This window comes from Meriones unguiculatus, chromosome 14 (assembly GCF_030254825.1).
Source record: "Meriones unguiculatus strain TT.TT164.6M chromosome 14, Bangor_MerUng_6.1, whole genome shotgun sequence".
Taxonomy (NCBI): Eukaryota; Metazoa; Chordata; class Mammalia; order Rodentia; family Muridae; genus Meriones; species Meriones unguiculatus.
In genome coordinates this window covers 76,984,001-77,005,174 of record NC_083361.1, presented here as the reverse complement: position 1 = coordinate 77,005,174, position 21,174 = coordinate 76,984,001, and the positions used below count along the sequence as shown (strand labels likewise).

Genomic DNA, 21,174 nt, shown 5'->3' with positions numbered 1-21,174 from the left:
GATGTATCCTTTAGTGTTAACAATCACATTTAAAGTCCATACAGATACTCGGTTGATGTAGTTAAATGCCCCAAACTGCCATTTTCTATTGTGCAGCATGGTAACGATGTTACAGTGTCTCTGGAAGGTTGAAATGAGATGTATTAGAAGATATCTTACGGCCTTACCTGGTTTATGCTATACAATCCATAAATTCTGTTGTTTTCCTGGTATTTCTTTCAACAAGTTGACAGAAAGAAATAAACCCATTACACTTGCCAAATAATTCCAAGTATCCAATGGCTCTTTTTAGAGCCTTTCTCAGCCCTTCCATGTCCCTCTTGCCAAGCGACACACCATCTCATTTAGAATCCAGTCAGGCTTCACACAAACGAAGAAGTCTGATTTCCTCCATGATACCTTCAGACCTTTGAGCGCTCTATGTTCTCTGAATTCAGACTCTATTGCTGCTTCTCTGACTACAGTGCAGATGCCTCTGAACAGTCTCCTTTAATGAGTAGCTGTCTTTTACTTGCGTTTCATGTAAAATATTTGCTCAACCTTTCCTTAAGTTGTCTTCTTATTGGATGGAATGTTTGATCAATAAATGAATGAATAGTAATTAATTCATTTAGGAACAATGCAGCCATTCTGCTTTTACCTGGACACCAGGAAAACTGATGTACATCTTTGTCTCTGCATCTATGTGTTCTGGTTTCATTTTTGTTGTTACAATAAAACACCTGACCAAAAGAATCTTGGGAAGAAGAGGTTTATTTGGATTATAATTTCAGATTAGAGTCTATCATTGTGGGGAAGTCAAGGCAGGGGCTCTAGGCTGGTCACATCATATCTAAGAGCAGAGAGAGAAGAAACACACACACACTTCGTGCTCAGATAGCTTTCTCAGATAGCTTTCTCTACTCTTAAACAGTACAGGGCCCCATACCAAGAACACTTGCCACCTACTTTCAGGCATGTCTCCTTTCCAAAGCAATTGAGAAAAAACAAAACAACCACCCACAGGACAGTCCACAAACAAACCCTACCTATACAGTCACTCACTGAGACACTTCCTAGGTGACTCTAAGCTGTGTTCAGTTGACCAACTATCACCCTACCCTCAGTCCCCTAGTTGTAAGGTACAAGACTGCAATTGAAGAAAGGATAATGCACCAGTCATAATCAATTGTGCTCCAATGTGGCAAGATGGCACGCTGACTTCCACAGCCATCATAGTTGTCAATTTTACATTTCTGCTATTAAAAATAGAAATTTTAAATCATTATAGGAATTTCCTTAGCAGCAAAATTAAATTAAAAATAAAATAAATCGTAGGTCTTATTGCTTATCCATTGTTTTGTCAAATTTTGATGTTGAAAGAGTAACATCTGTGTCTTGGGTTTTAGTTCTTGGTATCAGCACATGCATTAGTATTTAATAATATGCTTTTTTTCACTCACTCATTCTCTTATTCACTCACTCAATACACACCATATTTAGCCCCAAATCTCCAGCAATTTCAAATGAACATCTACCAAATACAGCAAAATTCCTGTGAAATAAAAATTCTATTTTTATAGTGTACTTGCCCATCTGTGAAACAAAGACAAATATTTCATTGTCAGAAGGGGAAAAAAAAAAAAACCTAAATCAAGAGTTCAACTTGGAGAACAGTAATTCATGGGAAGGCAGCAACAAAAACATGGCTTACTTTGAATGGTTTCCTATTGTCTCTGAGTGCTCCTCTGCTGCAAATAGACTCTCCTTATCAGCTGCCTTTCATTCTAACAATAGATGCCTGGCTAGCTGTGTGAACTAAATGAGGTGACTTACTTATCCAGAAGAACATCACTCTATCATGCTATAAACAGGGGCCCTTAGCTAATCATGCCCAAATTAAATGAAATGATTATTCAATGAAACAATTGCTCCCTTGAAGTTGTAAAGACATCAGATTGCTCTTACAATCACCTACCACAGAGTTAAGATATGACACAATTATCTCTTTTAATATGCTGAACACATGATGGTTAAGGTCTGAGATGGCTCTAAATTTTAAGTATAGCCCCACCAGGTTTCCATTCCCTGTTTACTTAAAGTAAGATCATTGTGAAAAGAAAAATAAAACTATCTTTTTGTATAGTATGTGACTTACTCATATTACAAGAATGCTAAATTTATTCTTTTATTATGATAGTCAATATCAAGCATAATGTGTTAGAAGATATAATTATGCTTACCAAACTTGTTAGCATCTGACTTTAAAAAAAGCCTTTGCTTGGTTTAAAATGTCAACACATTATCTCCTGCTTTTGATATGCAATTATTATTTATTTACATATTCATTCAAAGGAATCCTGTGTGTGCATGTGGTGTATGTGTGTGGACAGTCATGTGCACCTACGGATCAACAAGCATAGGCCAGAGGTGAACATCAGGTGTCTTCTGCCTCTCCACACCTCAGTTTGACATGGTGTCTTGTTTTTTTTTATGAACCTGGAGGTGGCCAGTTCTCCAAGGCTAACAAGACAAGCCTCTAGGATATTCTTATCTTCATTGCTAGGACTAAGGGTGCACAAGTGGTGTGCCCAGAGTTTTACATGGGTGTGGGGATCTGAATTTATGTCCTCATTCTCACACAGCTAGCATATAGGTGGCTGAACCATCTCTGCAGCCCTTCAACAAATAGTTTTGAGTGACTACTCTCTGCTTTCTACTGTACTAAAGTTGGATCACGGTGATAAGGATGCTAGTTATCAATACAGTCTTGGTCTTGTGGAGATGACAGATCAGAGGACAAGGCAAATTGGTAGGAGAGTCTTGAGAAAAACTGCTTAATAATAATAATAATAATAATAATAATAATAATAGCAAAGTAATAATAGCAAAGTAGAGACCGAAAGGATGAGTGGGAATGACTTGGACAAATAAAAGAGAATGAGGCAACTCAAGTAGGAAGGACAGAACAAAGATCTAGCATACAATAAATAATAAACACGTAGGATGTAAAGCTTGATATTTCAGTGCATGAACACATCCAGGAAACTATTAGCACAAACACCACTGGGGACATATCACCACCTTCAAATGTTTGTTCATGCCTCCTATATCCCTGATCCCAGAAACAGATACATCTCATACTAGAAACTGTATATTTTAGTTATGAAAATGTCAAGAAATATAAAGATCAAAAACATCAGAGAAATCAGAAAGAAAATAAAAATTGAGCCACAATGAATTCACTCTCAGAAAGACTACAATCAAAGAGTTGAGCAATTCCAAATGCTGATGTGAACAATTAACTCTCATATAATGTTGGTGGGACTGACAAATGATTAGACATGTCGGGAAAATTTTTGGGTATCTCCTAGAGTTAAATGTAAATACACTATATACTCAGCCACCTATTTTTAGGTACTCAGAAGCAAGGTAAACATCTCCGCTTAGACATGCATATTAATGTTCATCAAATGCATATCAATGTTCATCAAATGCATATCAATGTTCTTTTTTTCATAACATCCCAAACTAATTACTATAGATGTGTCATAACAGTAAATATATAAATTAAAAGGCATGAATCAGTAAGAATTTACATCATTATTCTAGTTAAAAGTGTACCCATTATATAATTCCTTGATATAAAATTCCAGAAAATAAAAGTTAATGAATAATGATACAAATAATCCTACTATTGACTAGGCCAAAGACATACCAAGAGAAAGATTTTAAAAAAAAGGCAAATGTAACCATTTAAGTTGAATTATAAATAAAACAACACCTTTCATTACATGTCAATTAGACCCCAGTAATATTCATTAAACACAGTGATTTTGGATTCAAAATCAGGAATTATAATAACTTTCTAGAAAAATTATCAAGTGCCAATACGACACATGTTTTCATTAAGATAATTCTCTAATTAATTTCGTTCTTTTAAGTTTGTTTTCCAGGATGAAGGAGGGAAAAAAAAAACTTACTCTATGAGTTTGCCAAGACCACATAAGCAATTATTTGTTCATTTGTATCTCGTTTATCTGAGTTTTAAAAATATTTCATACAATCAGGAAAAGATTTAGCCTATTGTGTATTGTGTGTTTGTTTACGTGCTTGTATGTGTGTGGGTGTACTTGTATGTGTGCATGTGTGGAGGTCAGAAGTCAATGTGTAAGTGTTCCACTATCAGTATCCACTTTTTTTCTTCTGCTGAATTGGACTCACTTATATTTTAGACTGGTTGGCCAGTGAGCCCAAGGACATACATGTCTCCACCCTTGTACAAACATACACGAGTCCATGTTCTCCTTTTGTACATGGGTTTTCAGGATCCAAGCTCAGCTCCTCATTAAGGTGCAGCAAACATGATGCTCACTGAGCTATCTCCCCTGCCCACAAAGTAAGATCAAAGTTTTAAAGTTAGAAATACGTATTGATGAAGCAATACGAATATGATTGAAGACTGGATCACTTGCATAATGGACATAAAATCTTTTCCACATCTCACAGACGAGAGGAAAACTGAAGTTAGGGGTGGTCACTTCATGTAAAGCAATAGAAAGCTAACACAGTTGCACACAAAAGTAACTCATTTTATAGATCATGATGCACTTAAATAATGTTTTGTTTTACCCAATCATCAACCTATTCTAAATGCTGAGTTGGGGGAGCCTCATGAAATTTGCATACCTTCAAGCCAATTTTGCTGTGGTTCAAGCCCTAGCTTGAGCATATATACTGTAGAGTACGTATTTTTCCCCGACACTGACTACATTTTCAGCCTTACCATGCCAGGTTCTATTCTGTATCTTCCTCGAACTTGAGTAAATGGAATATTATCACTGCCATTGTTTCTGATGTCATCAACTAAAGAAGATTCTGACACCTGGAAGTAAAGAGCAATATTTATTGCCATTTTCTACTACCTATTGACCAGGGACAAACGCGTTTATTACCTTAGTTTCCTAATGTGTAAAATAAGAATCAGAAAAATGCTTACCATAAAATCTTTAAGTAGTGAAATTATTTAATATACAAAGTGCCCTAAAATATTGCTTATCACATACTGAGTATGCTTATTATTATTATTATTATTATTATTATTATATTCTAGTAATTATGATGATTGACATTATTATTGCATATTAATTGCATACAATTGCATATTAATGCATACAATTGAAACTTTAGGAATTAGTTTAAATAACATTTTTTGGAAGATTTTGCTGACATTCCACTCAAACATTATCCTGCCACCAAGATACTTTGAATCACACATTTTGCTATATTATAACATATAGAGCAAAGTTTTGCAATGAGGTTTTGTGATAGGTATCATGGATTAATACTAAACAAGATAAAAACAAAACAAACAAACAAACAAAAAGAACTAGATCCTACTCTCATTAACCCATTTTCCCAACAGGGAAACAGACAATTACAAAGATTTGAGACAGGTTCAGGATCATATAATGGATCAGGGGTAAAGCTAAGGAACAAAACCATCTTCATTGTTCAAAACCCTGCATTCTTCATGTTTGCATTTGCAGTATCCCAATGAATTACATCTATTTTTTCTACTCATCTGCATAAGTCTTTTTCCAATATATGTTCAATTGATGCTCAAGTATTTGTGCAATGAATCATTGAAGTAAATCAGTGAGTGATTAAAATAGAATATATGTGATATTTTTTAGTATTTTTTTCATTAGGAGGAATTTTCATTGGTAAGGAAAATGCAACATAATGTGGAAATACATAAAAAAAAGGAATATTTAAGTCCTTATACAAATTGTTTCTGTTCTTAAAACCTTATTCTCCAGCATAAAAAACCAGACTTTTTTTTAAGGAAACAAAACTGATAAATTATGAGGTGGCAACCCTCACCCAAATACAAAACCACTACAGGCAACTAAAGAATGCTGAGAGCAGGAGAAATAGTCTTCCCTAGGGAAGAACATACCAATGGGTTATCTCAAACCAAATGGTCAGCTCTGAAAACATATATACAAGTAACATCATGCAGAATATATGCAGGTTCCAATAACTAATGAAAAAAAATGAGGCCACAAATTTGACAAAGCAAAGAAGGGGTATATAAGCAGGTTTGGAAGGATGAAGAGGATGGGGAAATGATATCACTAGGTGATAACCTCAAAAATAAATAATTAAAATATGTTATTTTAAAGCATAGGCATTAATGTCAAGTAAGATTGGGCTGATTATCAGGGGTCAATACTCAAATAACCATAGCAACTGAGGCTGAAATGTTTGTGCCCATCTAAATGCTATTGGTAAATAGCAGTCTCTTAGGAAAGCCAGATCTTACTGTTAAGAAAAGATAATTTTCTTACTTTAATTTCTGTTGCTGTGATAAAATACCCAGACAAACAGCAATTTAGGAGAGAAAGGATTTATCGGGCTCCCAATTCCAAGTTATAGTCCGTCACTGCAGAGGAGTTAGTACAGGGACTTGAGAATGTTCATGTCCAAAGGTCAGAGCAGACAATGGATGAATGCATGCTGACTTGCACTCAGTAGCTTCTCCACAGTCAAGCCCAGGACACAGCACAAAGGAGTGGTTCTGTTCACAATAGGCATGTCTTCCCATGCCAATTAACACAATCAAGGGGATTCTCCCCACAACCATGCCACCAGCAAACCTGATCTAGACAGTCCTTCATGGAGATGGTCTTCCTGGGTGACTCTAGATGGTGTTATGTTGACCGTTCAGGTCAACCAGCAGAGCTAGAGTTTGCCATACGTTTCACTTAGTACTTTATTTCGGAGGCTTTTGGGAAAATAAATCCATATCATCTCATTGCCACCACTCTGAAAGACCAGAAAGTGCTATATTGATTGTTAGCTCTAGGTTTCTTGAGGAGACTGCCTGCTCAGCCCACTATTTAGAATGATCTAAGATGACTTGTCTGTATTTACTTCTATTCTGGTGTGTCTCACCTATCCCTTTCATGATGGTTAATTTTTAGGTAAAGCATTGATACTTTGAGAAGAGTGTAGGTAGTTATTGTATAATAGGTATGGGAAACCAAAGAGATTGTCATTAATTCAGCCTGAGTAGGATAAGCAAGACTTTTAGTGACATGGCATTGAAATGAGGTCTTATAAAAGAGAAGGAACTTGGATAAGTCAGAATGAATTTTATCTAGAGAATAGCTCCACGTGCTCATAGAAATGGAAGGCATTTCATACAGGTGAATCGCAAAGTTGTTGATATGATGTTATTGGATAAGAGGTTAGAAGAATAAATTTTATTAAAGTTTAAGAGCTGTAATGTGTTTTGTCCGAATATTTTTAAAAAAAACTATGAACAATAACAAGAAAATAACAATGAATGCAGAGGAAGAGATTTTCAATGAACTGCTAATTATACTGAATTTGAAAACAAGAGATTGAGTCAACATCTCCTGAATCAGACAATATGTAATTTCTACCCATAGAAATAGCTTAGATTGGGCAAACCTTTTAACTCTGGCACAATGCATTTGAGGTGCAGCTGGGATTGGAAAATATAGGTCTTGTGACACCTTCTTGAATATTTTTTTCTCATGCACCATGCTGTGGCAAATTTAAACATGAAAAAAATTCTAAAATTTTGACTGAAAAAAAACTGTTTTCTGCACACTTCTGTGTGAATACAAATTTTCAGGGAGCATACTTCAGTTCTAGTTGAACTAATTACAGAATTTACTGTTCTGTGTCCAAAATAAATAAATCAATAAGTAACAGCTTTCTATTAAAAAAAAGTCTAAACATATTTAAACTTTCAACCTTAATACTAATTCACATGAGATTTGTATGAGCAGAGGCAAGTTCCCCCTGAGCTAATGTTGTCATGTTCTTTTCATGTTCTTTCCATTTCTGTTTTAACAGGAATAGGGAGAGGATCCAAGATGGCGGTACCAACCAGTCAGCATATCTGAACAGCAGCTCAGCAGTGAGAGCACAATGACCAGCAGTTCGTACTGTGGACCCCAAACCCTGACATCTGTGTTTCTCAGGTAAGAGGAGAATCCACGGGAAAACACAAGGCCACCAGGCTAATATTAGGAAAATTTCCCAGGCTCCTGCCCAGTACTGCAGCAGCCCTAGACCCACCTCCCAAGCCCACTATCTGTGGATACCTTCCTGGTACTCTTGCTGGTAGCTCAGACATTGGGTGCTCACTCTTAACTATTCATGGAGTGTATACCTTCCAGTTCAGGGGGTGAAGTTCCAAACCAGTGTGCCGAGGCTCACTGTTGCGTGGACGCTTTCCTGGTACCAGCAGCCTTGGGCACTCACTCTGACTGTCCCGTGGAGTGTGGATACTTTCAAGTACTGGGTGGCAGGGGGAAATCTGCATGGCTCTAAACTTGGGGCCCACTCTCACCATCCTGGGCAGGCAAGCAGCACCAACCCACAGGCACCATGATGCCCAGAACTCAAAGAAGCAATCCCAAACACTGCTCCAAGCCTCAATCTGTCTCCTTAAGGATACCAGCGGGAACTCTGGGCACACAAGTTATCTAAAAAGGCTGCACCCAGGAAACAGTGTCTGAGCAAAGTGCCTGGGTTCATTAATCTCAGACCAAGAAGGCCAGTGTCTGGATAGTTGCCTCCAGGACTTCCCTCTTCAATAACAGGATCCCTGAGCTCCTGAGGAATCCACACACTTCCGGGGATCAAACATCTGAGGAGACTCAATGGCAATTTTTTGAAAACCACCCACCAGTCCAAGGTCATTCCCACCAGTCCTGAAAAGGGCTCCTGCAGGAACATCACCTTCCTGTCCAGGGCTCTTCCCAAATCCCCAAGAACTTCTGTAGGCAACGGGATCTAACTTCAATGCCAGAGACAATAAGATGGCAGCATAATACCATCAACAAAAGCCAAAGCAATATGGCATCTCCAGAACCCAGTTATCCAAAGGCAAGAAGCCCTGGATGGCCTAACACAACTGAAACACAAGAAAATGATCTAAATCTATGCTTCAAAGATGATGACAGAGGAAACAAACAAACAAAACAAAACAAAAAACTCTTTAAAGAAATACAGGAAGAAACAATCAAACAAATCCCGGCCTTTAGAGAGAAAGTAATTAAATTACTGAAGGAAATACAGAAAGCTTCAAAGAGACAGATAAAGGAATTGGGCAAATTATATAATGAAAGGAAGGAAAATTAAAAAAAAAAACAGGTAAAGGAAATGAACAAAATGATTCAAGATCTGAAGATGGAAATAGAAACATTAAGGTAAGCACAAACTGAAGAAATCCTGGAGAGGGAGTACTTAGGAAAGAAAACAGGAACTACAGAGAATCTCAGGTGTAGAAGACACAATGGGAGAAATCAATGCATCCATCAAAGAAAATGTTAAGTCCAAAAAATTCCTGACACAAATCATCCATGAAATCAAGAACAACATGAAAAGAAGAAACCAAAAATTAATAGGAACAGAAGAAATAGAAGATTTCTCAGCTCCAAGAACATAAAAATGTTTTCAACAAAATCATAGAAGAAAAATTTCCCAAAATCTTAAGAAAGAGATGCCTATAAGCATACAAGAGACCTACAGAACACCAAATAGATTAGACCAGGAAAGAAAATCTTCCTGTTACACAATAATAAAAACACTAAATGTACAGAACAAAGAAAAAATATTAAAAGTTGTAAGGAAAAAAGGCCAGATATCATAAAATGGCAAACCTCTCAGAATCACACCTGACTTCTCAGCAGAGAACATAAAAGCCATAAGGGCCTGGGCAGACATCTTGAAAACTTTGAGAGACAACAGATGCCAGTCCAGACTACTATTTCCAGCAAAACTTTCAAACACCATAGATGGAGAAAACAAGATATTCCAGGACCAAAAAAAAAAAAATTAAACAATATGCATACACAAACCCAGCCCTACAGAAGATACTAGAAGGAAAACTCCAACCCGAGGAAGTTAACCACAAACACCCCAATGAAACAGGATATAAATAACTTCACTACAGCAAAACCTAAAGTAGACCAGCACCCAGACACAGTACTGAATCCAACATCAAAATAAAAGGGATTAATAGTCACTGGTCATTAATATCTCTCAACATCAATGGCCTCAACTCTCCAATAAAAAGACACAGACTAAGAGAATGGATGTTTAAACAGAACCCACTATTGTGCTGCATACAATAAACAAATGTCAGCCACAAAAATAAACATTACTGGAGACTAAAGGGCTAGAAAAAGGTTTTCCAAGCAAATGGACCCAAGAAGCAAGCTGGAGTAGACATTCTAATATCTAATAATTTAGACTTTCAACAAAAAACAATCAAAAGAGATGAGGAAGGACAGTTCACACTCATCAAAAGAAAATTCCATCAAGAAAACATCTCAATTCTGAATACCTATGCCCCAAATACAAGGGTAACCACATTTTAAAAGAAACATTAATGGAGATTAAACCACACATCAATCCCATTAGCAGTGGTAGATTTCAACACCCCATTCTTACCAAAGGACTGGTCAAGGAAACAAATTAAACAGAGAAGCAATGACACTAACAGATGTCATGAATCAAATAAACCTAACACATCTACCATATGGTCAGTCACAAAGCAAGCCCCAACAGATACAAGAAGATTGAAATAATCCCTTATGTCCTCACCGACTACCATGGACTAAAGCTGGATCTCAACAACAACATGAAAACTACACAACTACATGACCTACACACACATGAAAACTAAACAACTCTCTACCAAACAACAGCTGGGAAGAAATAAAGAAAGAAATTAAAGATTTCCTAGAACTCATTGAAATTAATCAAAAAACATAGCCAAACTTTTGGGACACAATGAAAGGAGTGTTAAGAGGAAAATTCATAGCACTATGTGCCTTCAAAAAAAAAAAAAAAACTCTAACTATTTCATCCAAACAATTTAAAGGCACACCAAAAAAGCCTAGAAAGAAGAAAAAGAACAACAAGAACAAGACACACCCAAGAAGAGGAGATGGCTGGAAATAATCAAACTCAAAGCTGAAATCAATCAATTAGAAACAAAGAAAGTAATTCAAAGAACCAAAGAAATCAAGAGCTGGTTCTTTAAGAAAATCAACAAGATAGATGAATCCTTAGCAAAACTAACTACAAGGCAGAGAGACACTATCCAAATAAAAAACAAAACAAAACAAAACAAAACAACAGAATGAAAAGAGGGGCATAATAACAGACACTGAGGATATCCAAAGAATAATTAGGAATGGGGACTGTCTCTTACATGAAGTAAGGGGCTGTCTCTTTGATCACCGACCCTTGAATGGGGAGCAGGCCACAGAGCAGCCAGTTCTGCTGATACCTGATAGACTAGGGTCAGATGGAAGTGGAGGAGGTCCAACCCTATCATTGGACTGGGGGAGGGGCATTGGAGAAGAGAGAGGGAGGGAGGGGGCTACAGCTGGAATACAAAGTGAATAAACTGTAATTAATAAAAAATAAATTAAAAAGAATCATTAGGTCTTACTTTAAAAGCCTTTTGCTACAAAATTTGAAAATCTAAATGAATTAGACAATTTTCTTGATAGATTTCACTTACTAAAGTTTAATCATGATCAAGTAAACACTTTAAATAGTCCTATATTGCTTAATGAAATAGTAGTCATCAAAAGTCTCCCACCTAAAAATCTCCAGAGCAAGACAGTTTTAGCAAAGAATTCTACCAGACCTTCAAAGAAGAGCTAATATCAATACTCCTCAAACTATTCCACAAAATAGAAACAGAAAGAACATTACAAAACTCATTCTATGAGGTCACAGTAACCTTGATACCTAAACGAAACAAAGACCCAGCAAAGATAATTTTAAACCAATTTCTCTTAACATCGACACAAAAATGCTCAATAAAATACTTGCAAACCGAATCCAAAAACACATCAAAGATAACATCCACCATGACGAAGTAGACTACATCCCAGGCAGGCAGGGGTGGTTCAACATATGGAAATCCATCAATGAAATCCACCAAATAAAAAAATAACTGAAAGAAGAAAAAAAATCATAAAAACATGATCATCTCCTTAGATGGTGAAAAGGCATTTATCAAAATCCAATCCTTTTTTATATTTAAAGTTTTGGAGAGATCAGGGATATAAGGCACATACCTAAACATATTAAAGGAAATATACAGCAAGCTTATAGCCAACATAAAAATAATGCAGAGAAACTTAAGGCAATCCCACTGTAATCAGGGACAAGGCAAGGCTGCCTCCTCTCTCCATATCTCCTTATCATAGTACTTGAAGTCCTAGAACAACAAGACAACTAAAGGAGATCAATGGAATACAAATTGAAAATGAAGAAGTCAAAATATCACTATTCACAGATAATATGATAGTATACATGAATGACCCCAAAATTCTACCAGGGAACTTCTAAAGCTGATACAAACCTTCAGCAAAGTGGCTAGATACAAAAATAACTCAAGAAAAAAAATCAGTAGCCCTTCTTTCTTCTGTACAAAAGACACACAGGCTAAGAAAGAAATTAGGGAAACAACAACCTTCACAATAGCCACCCAAAACATAAAGTATCTTGGGGTAACTCTAACTGAGCAAGTCTCTGAAGAAAGAAATTCAAGAAGATATCAGAAGATGGAAAAATTTCCCATGCTCATGAATCAGTAGAATTAGGACAGTAAAAATGGGCATCCTACCAAAAGCAATCTACAGATTCAATGCAATTCTCATCACAATACCAACACAATTCCTTACAGATCTTGAGAAAACAATTCTCAACTTCATATTAAAAAGCAAAAAACCTAAAATGGCTAAAACAGCCCTATACAATAAAATATCTTCTGGAGGTATCTCTATCCCTGATCTCAAGCTGTACTGCAGAGCAGCAGTAATAAAACTGCATGGTACGGGCATAGAAACAGACTGGTGGATCAATGGAATTCAACTGAAGACCAAGGAATAAATGCTCACACCTATGGGCCACTGATTTTTGACAAAGAAGCCAAAACCATATAATGGAAAAAAAAAGACAGCATCTTCAACAAATGATATTGGTCTAACTAGATTTCTGCATGTAGAAAAATGCAAATAGATGTGTACTTTTCACCCTGCACAAAAGTGAAGTAAAGTCCAAGTGGATCAAAGACTTCAACATAAAACATACTAAATATGTTAGAAGAAAAAAGGGGGAGCCTTGATCTCATTGGCACAGGAGACAACTTCCTGAACAGAACACCAACAGCTCAGGATCTAAGATCAACAACTAATAAATGGAAGGGGACTAGGTTCTTCCCTATCAGTGGACAGGAAAGGGGCATGGGAGGAGATAAGGGAGGGCGTGATTGGGAGGGAGCAGGGAGGGGCTACACCTGAGATACACGGTGAATAAATTGTAATAAATAAAAAAATTATATTAAAAACAATTAATAAATGGGACTTTATTAAACTGAAAAGCTTCTGTAAAGCAAAAGACACAGAACAAAATGACTGGGAAAAGCTCTTCCCCAACCCTACATCCTACAGAGGGCTAATTTCCAGAATATATAAAGAACTCAAGAAATTAAAGATCAACAAATCCAGTTTATTGGGGTTCAGAGCTAAGCAGAGAATTCTCAACAGAGTAATATGGAATGGTGGAGAAACACTTAAAGAAATGCTCACCATCCGTAGTTAGCAGAGAAATGCAAATCAAAAGGAATAATTAGATGGATTATGAGATTCCATCTGACACCCACCAGAATGGCCAAGAACAAAAACTCAAGTGACAACACATGCTGGCAAGATTGTGGATAAAGGACACCCTCCTCTACTGCTGGTGGGAATGTTGTCCAACCACTTTGGAAATCAATCTGGCGCTTTCTCAGAAAATTGGGAATAGCACTATCTTAAGACCCAGCTATACATTTCCTGGGCATATACCCAAAAGATGCCCCACCATTCAACAAGGACATTTGCTCAGCTATGTTCATAGCAGATTTATTTGTAATAGCCAAATCTGGAAACAGCCAAGATGTCCCTCAGCGGAGGAATGGACATAGAAATTGTGGTACATTTACACAGTGGAATACTACTCAGCTATTAAAAACAAGGAAATCATGAAATTTGCAGGAAAATGGATGGGACTATAAAAGCTCATTCTGAGTGAGGTAACCAAAAAGCAAAAAGACACACATGGTATATACTCACTTACAAGTGGATATTAGCCATATAATATAGGATAAACATACTAAAACCTACAGACCTAAAGAAGCTAAACAAGGAGGATGCTAGGTCAGATGCTTAATTCTCATTCAGAAGAGAAACTGCATAGACACTGGAAGCAACAGAAGAGAGGGAACAGGACAGGAGCCTGTCCTCTGAAATATTTTCCCACAGCAAGAGATTGAAGCAGATGCAGAGACCCACAGCCAAACTTTGGGCAGAATGCAGGGAGACTTATGGAATAAGGGGTTTGGGATAGAAGGACAAGGAGAAGACAAGCTTCATGAGGAGACAAACAGAGCCAAAATATCTGCGCAGAGATGAATACTCCAATCAATGTCCATGCATAAAGAGGACCTAGACCCCCAAGGGCAGCTCAGTCTCCAAGTGGGTTCCCTAGTAAGGGGAGCAGAGGCTTTCTCTGACATGAACTAGGTTGCCTGCTCTTTGATAACTTCCTGCTGGATAGGCCACCTTTCCAGGCCACAGAGGAAGAGGATACAGGCAGTCCTGATGAGACACCCCCCTTTCAGTGGAATAGGGAAGGGAGAGAGGGGCAGAAGAGGAAGGGAGGGTGGGCTCAGGAAGAGATGAGGGACAGGGCTACAACTGGTACATAAGGTGAATAAGTTGTAAAAAATAAAAAATTAATTTAATTTAAAAACAGGAATGATGTAATTTTTTTGAAAAAACAAAATAGCCAGGTACAAAATCTAAATAAAGAAAGTCAGTGTCTGAGAGGAAAAAACAAACAAACAAACAAAAAACAAATAAACAGAAAAAAACAAAAGCAGAAGTCTACCTGCTCTCTAGGTCCTGAATTTAAAGTTTCTGCTCTCTAGATCCTGAATATAAAGAAAAAAAAAATGAACGTACAAACATAAGAAATGTTTTCCACCTGGAATGCTTAAATATGGTACAGTTCTATAAATCTGACTGGACTGGCCTGCCAAAAAATGAAGTGTGAATAAATGAGACACCACCCCGGCTTTCATGAAGCTTAGATAGTGGATGAGACAGAGAGCAAAAAATTTCAAAAATGGTTTGGGAGTTATAGTCAGGGAGAAGAGCGCTTGGTGAAGTATTGGGGGTGAATGTGATTCTGTAAGGAAAGAGAACTAAGGAGAAAAGAAACGTTAAAAGAAGAAAGAAAAGTCAAGGATGTCCCTAGCTCCTCCAGTTATTTACTGGATTCCAGAAAGTCGTTCAGTAAAGCGAATCTTTGCTGCTGTATAAAGCCAGCAATCAGGATAACCTGTTATTTTATAGTAGGACTCCATACGTGTTCCAGATCTCCCTGGCTCCCTCTTTTTCCTCTCCATCCCTCAGGTTGCCATGTATGATTCTAGTTCAAATCACGGAAACTTGAAACTATTATAGGGCACATAATTTTATACTCCAGTTTAAGTGATGGGTATTCCAAAATGATCACAATATGATCATTCTTGTCTTCAAAAAGTTTATATCTAAATGAATGATCATATGAACATTGCAATAAGAATCAGCTACAAAGCAGAGTAGAAGGAATACATCAGGAAACAGCAGCCACTTGCCATTAATCCACTGTATATGCTTCTCACCTAACCTCCAAGATGAGGCTGAGTGCCATGCCTCCCCTGTGAGCACACAAGGTAAGCTGCCATCCCCCTGTTCCGACAGTGCTGATGATTTCTCTACAACCAGCTTCCTGTGGTTTCTGAAGTAGAATCAAAGACACCTGACAGGGCAGCATCTGCTCTCAGACTGCACAGCTGCAGGGCCAGTTCGTTGGGATGTCAGCGCAGAAAACTGTGCATGAGGGGGCCTGTTTGTCTTCAGAGATGTTTGGGGGAGGAAAGGAGAATAGACTGCCTAGCAGTTTCTTCCACAGCCCCCCACAAGCCAGCGAGCCTTCACTGTGTCCTTCTAAATAACAGACATTAAGGAACCTAATCAAAAGTTATGCCTTTCTTTCTGATAGCTTGTTAGCATGTGTGTAAATTTGATACAGTGTCTATACCAATAACTACAGTGGGGTACTGAGGACAGTGAAACAGTGATTAGCTCTGTAAAGTTTTATATACCTCATGCCCTTTTCCCTAGGAGATTACCACTTATTGAATAGATTTTCATTGAGCTACTACTATGTGCTATCAGGGACTATAAAAAGAGCGTATCAATATATTCACTTGTTAATTTATTAGTTTATTCATGGGCAGCATTCTAAAGGTGATTTGATGCATGACCAAGTACCAATTCCTCATTCCTGAAAGAGGGAGGTCATTTTTACTCTTGTATACAGTGAAGGAGCAGAGGCCAACAGACTGCATGTTAGCTCTATAGACTTGCTTGCTGTGCCTTCGTTAAGGTCAGTGTTCTCACTTCTAAGACACTTGACTTCCAAGGAGGCTTTGAAAGGTCAAAGATCCCCTTCCCTTGGAGAAATAAGGAAAATGTCATATGGAGTTTTCCATTAGCTTAAACAATAGGTGGCTGAATGGTAGTTGAACGATCGAACATTTGCAGAATAGTAACTCTCTTACTTGTTTGCTGTGTCATGCAAGTAGGATTTTGTTGCTCTCTGAATAAACCATGGCCTCTCCTTTTTGTGTACTCTGTCTAATCAGTCTGTAAAGTCCCATCTTATGAGATTTTTACATAGTTAATGTGAAAAAATAGCTTCTGTACTTCTCAATGATCAAGGACAAGAATCAGCCTCTAGAACCTTATGAACCCGGGGTATGCATATTTATAAAATTCCTATACTGGAATAGGGAAATTAAGGCTACGATGTTATCTGCCATCATCAGTACTACATAGCTATTTCAGCATTTGTATGGTGTCTCACATGAATCTAGAAACAACAAACATGTTAATTTTATTTTTTAACACCAATAAACTGATATTCAGAAAGCTTTTGTGGCTTTGCTAAAATTCCAGGTAACCAGAAATTGATAGTATTTGTGGTGATTATAAAAGAAAAAAAACCTCTCTGTCCAGGCAGTGATGTCCTGGAGGGATCTCTGTACAAATCAGTAAATATTTTGGAAACACATACACAGTCAGACACACACACACACACAGAGAGAGAGAGAGAGAGAGAGAGAGAGAGAGAGAGAGAGAGACACTTGTACAAATGAAGTTGTGAGATCTACAGAGCTTTAGTGTGGTATAAGTTCAATTTCTGTATCACTTGCTGAGATCGCCTATCTTCACTAGTGATCTAACGTCTTTACTCTCCTTCATTCAGTCAAGCATATATACTTCTTTGTGACATAGTGCTCTAAGACTAGGGATAGAGCAATAAAAACAGGGCAAAGTGTTGCTTTTTCCAGGAGCATCTGTGCTGACTTGAGAATCAGGGAAACTATAAACTATAACTATGCACATAAAGTATCAGCAATAAGACTGAGTTTCTTTTCTACTAAACCTGTCTGGTAGAGAGTATTGCAGGATATTTGTGGCTTGTTTATATAAGGGGCTCTGGGAAAGCCTTTCTCAGGAAGGGTTTTGAGCAAAGGCCTGAAGAAGTAAATAGCTTTTCAGGTTTTCTCGAGAGAAATCATGAGCAAATAAGTCAATATCACAAAGTCTTCTTGGCAGAAATGAACTTGGCTTAGTAACAAACATAAGGCCAGTTTGGTTTGATCAGGAAATGAAGTAAGAGATAGTTCATCCTGGGGGATGGAAAAGCTATTGACATTAAGTTCCCTTTTAGAATACATCTTTCTGGCTGACAGATGGAGATGTGACTGGAGTTGATACAGGTACATGAGTTAGAAAATAACTGAGTGAGATGTTAGTATAGTCTGAGATCGTGTCCACAGGCCCATGAGCCGTGGTGGGCAGCAGCAGCACTTGCATGACGCCTCTAAGATTAGTCCTGTTTGCAGCTTGAGAAAGGTTGGTAATGAGAGAAATGAAGTTTGGTATCCACATGCGTTTGGAGAGACTATAACACACATAAACAGAGATGTTGAATAAAGAGCTAAATATCTACGTGGGGGGCCAGGGAAGAGGTAAGCACAAATGAGAAAATGTTTTTTAGGATTTATATGAATATACATGGTGACTTGATTAATTGGCTTGATGTTATTTATGACTGAATATTGCTAGAGGAAAGAAATTCTCTCTTTTTTTTTTTTAAAAAAGAAGTTTTTAGTGTTGTGGGGGTCTCTGTGTGTATATATAAGCATATACATGTCTGTATGTGGAATTTTATGGATACCGGGAGAAGGTATCACCCTTTGGAGCAGGAGTTACAGTCATTTGTGACCTGAAAAAAAGTGGGTGATAAGATCTAAACTCTCGAGTTAGAGCAGCAAGTGTTCCAAAGTGTTCCAGACCACTGAGCTATCCTCCTGGCGGTCCTGAGAAAAAGATTTAAAAACTTGGACAACTCCACTTCTACTTGAAACTGTAAAAACAGAAAAGCCAACAATGAAAGATGTAGAAAAAGTGGACCACAATAACAGAAACATATCAGATTCCATTGAACTACAACCTGGCTAGGAGCACACTGTAAAACAAAAACAACAACAACAACAACTAAGTCCCATTATATATTATATTGCTGGGCAGTGGAGAGAGAAGAGGACTAAGAATTTGATCAGTAGTTTCTACATGTTGGACCTCATGATAGACCTTAATTGCTCCTTTAGAGCTAGAAGGGAGAAAGGACTATCATGCCTGAAGAGTCAGAGATAGGAAATAATGAAAGGAGGAGCAATGAAGAACTGCTAATACAGGCCACTCTTTCGGTGGCTGTTCCTCATTGTTACAGGGGAAAAGTTGAAAGGTTGAAGAGGGTCAATTTACCTTCAAATACTATTTTGCATATTAAACAAGCGATTACATTTCTCAGAAAGATCCTCTAATGCACTATGGTAGTGTTGTCTTACACAAGGATGGCAGGTAAAGGAAACTTGACTTCTTCATGGCATCCTTTAAGGAACATGTGAAGGCCAAATTTCATTTTTCAACTTGACTGGATTTATAATCACCTGAACACAACTCTGAGTTAACCTAAGGGGAGAGAATGCTCTGTCAATGTTAGGTGGTTAACAGGACACTTACTGGAGTCCTGGGTTAAATAAAAAGAGAAAAAGGAAGACCAACCGAGTACCAGCATTTACCTGTATTCTTCTGATTGTGGACACAGTGTAACCAGCTAGATTATGCTCTGGCTGCCATGCCTTCCTTGCCATGATGAGCCAAAACAGACTTCCATCTTTAAGTTGCCTTTGTCAGATACTTTTGTTGTTGTTGTAGTTACACCATGGAGAAAAATAACCAAATATGCAAAACTGGAGCCAAAAGTAAGATGGTGCTGTGATAAACCTGACCACATGGTTTTAGACCTTCTGAATGGGTTTGTGGGAGGAGTGTTGACAAGTTTTTAGTTATGGCTAGAAGATTCTTGGAGTGATAAAACAGATCTTGATAGGCATTTGAGTCAGAGTTCAGAAAACTAAGGTGATAAGAGAAATACAGACAATAGAGTCTGGGTTCATAAGGATCCAAAAGGGAGCTTAACCCAATCAATAATTGAATTGGAAACCATTTATGATATATTCTGGCAACTAATCTTTCTGCATTCTGCCCAATCCCTGAAAATCTCAGTGTGTCTGAACATGAATGACATCAATAAACATGCCAACCAATGAGAGGAAAAACCACAAGGCCTCAAACCTATGGAAGAATTACAAGAAACTGGAGAAAACTGAGAGCAGGAGAGGTGGCCCTTCCCAGGGGAAAGCATTCCAATTGGCTGTCAAGGGCGAAACAGTCAGCTCTGTTCTCACATACATACAGGTAACAGTATATGAAGTCAACAGGTTATATTTAGGAATATATATTTATTAATATACAAGTGCACATATGTTTGTAATAATAATTGGTGATAATTTAAAGAAGAGTGGGAAGGAGTATATGGGAAGATTCAGAAAGAGGAGAGGAAAGGGAGAGGTGTTGTAATTAAATTCTAATCCTAAAAATAAAATTTGAAAGTATGTTGTTAGGGAAAGGAAACGAAAAGACTGCATAGTATCCAGATATAGCTATGTTTACTATTTACTGTTCTTTATCAAATCTGTAACCAGAGAGAAATATATGAAAACTGTGCAGGTTGGTGAGGAACGGCCTGTGAGCTAGTCTATTGTTGCAGATATGACTGTGGAGAAAGCAGCCATAACTGTTAAATATATCAGTGCCGTTATTATGCTATATTATACTTCAAAATGTGCAATGGAAATGGTGCCTGAAAGGCAATATCTCCATCGAAGTCTTCAATATGTGAAGATAAAAATTCATTTAAAATGAGAGAGACTTCACAGAAATCCCTGAGGTGGATTTTCTGTTTTTAAGCCAATTAAATGGTGCTTTTCCAGGTGTATCCACTAAGGTGCACCCCAGCAGCGGCAGACATGTTTCAGACTGTGCCTTGAGCTGGCAGCAGAATTTAGCAGTGCTATCCATATGGTTCTGCAGGCATGAAAATAGTGAGCATCGCAACACGGTTCTAGACAGTCACGGAAGCAAGACAAGTCTTTAGAAAGGGCATATTTTCTGCAAAAAGGCTGGAAGAGGCCATGTGTGAAGTTGTGAAAGTGAAGCCAAAATGGCGGCTGAGACAACAGCATGTTGGAGATATGAGGACCATGAGGCTTACACTAAGGAAAGCTGAAGAAAACCGAGTGAGGCCTGCCCAAGAGAGAAATGGCAAGAGCTGAGGGTGACTCTCTGAAGTGGGTGAGGTCTCTGAAGCTCACCAGCTGCCCGCAGAAGCCCCGGTGCTGTACACACAGCTGAAGAGTTTGGTCTGTGTGCTACATGGCTTGCGTTTTACTTTGGTTTTCCCTAACAATTCTCCCATTCCTCCCGTTTGAAGTGAGAATGCTTGCTTTGTGCTCTTGTTGGAAGTACCCAGCTTGATTTTGATTTTACAAGATCTTGCAGTTAGGAGCTTGCCTTGAGCCGTAAGAGAGAAACTGGCTTTTGAACAACATTAGTTTTG

At 37.8% G+C, this 21,174-nt stretch overlaps 1 protein-coding gene across 13 annotated transcripts in view; it reads right to left on the bottom strand.

The window, feature by feature from the left end:
• Positions 1-21,174, bottom strand: part of Dlg2 (discs large MAGUK scaffold protein 2) — a 1,917,798-nt gene that overhangs the window by 1,155,108 nt on the left and 741,516 nt on the right. For 8 of the 13 annotated variants that reach the window (XM_060367555.1, XM_060367549.1, XM_060367550.1 and 5 more), the window contains one exon: positions 4,766-4,864. The exons of the other annotated variants lie outside the window; for them this stretch is intronic. In XM_060367555.1, the coding sequence (XP_060223538.1) occupies positions 4,766-4,864 (99 nt within the window). The remainder of the gene's footprint in view (positions 1-4,765; positions 4,865-21,174) is intronic. 13 annotated transcript variants of the gene reach the window in all.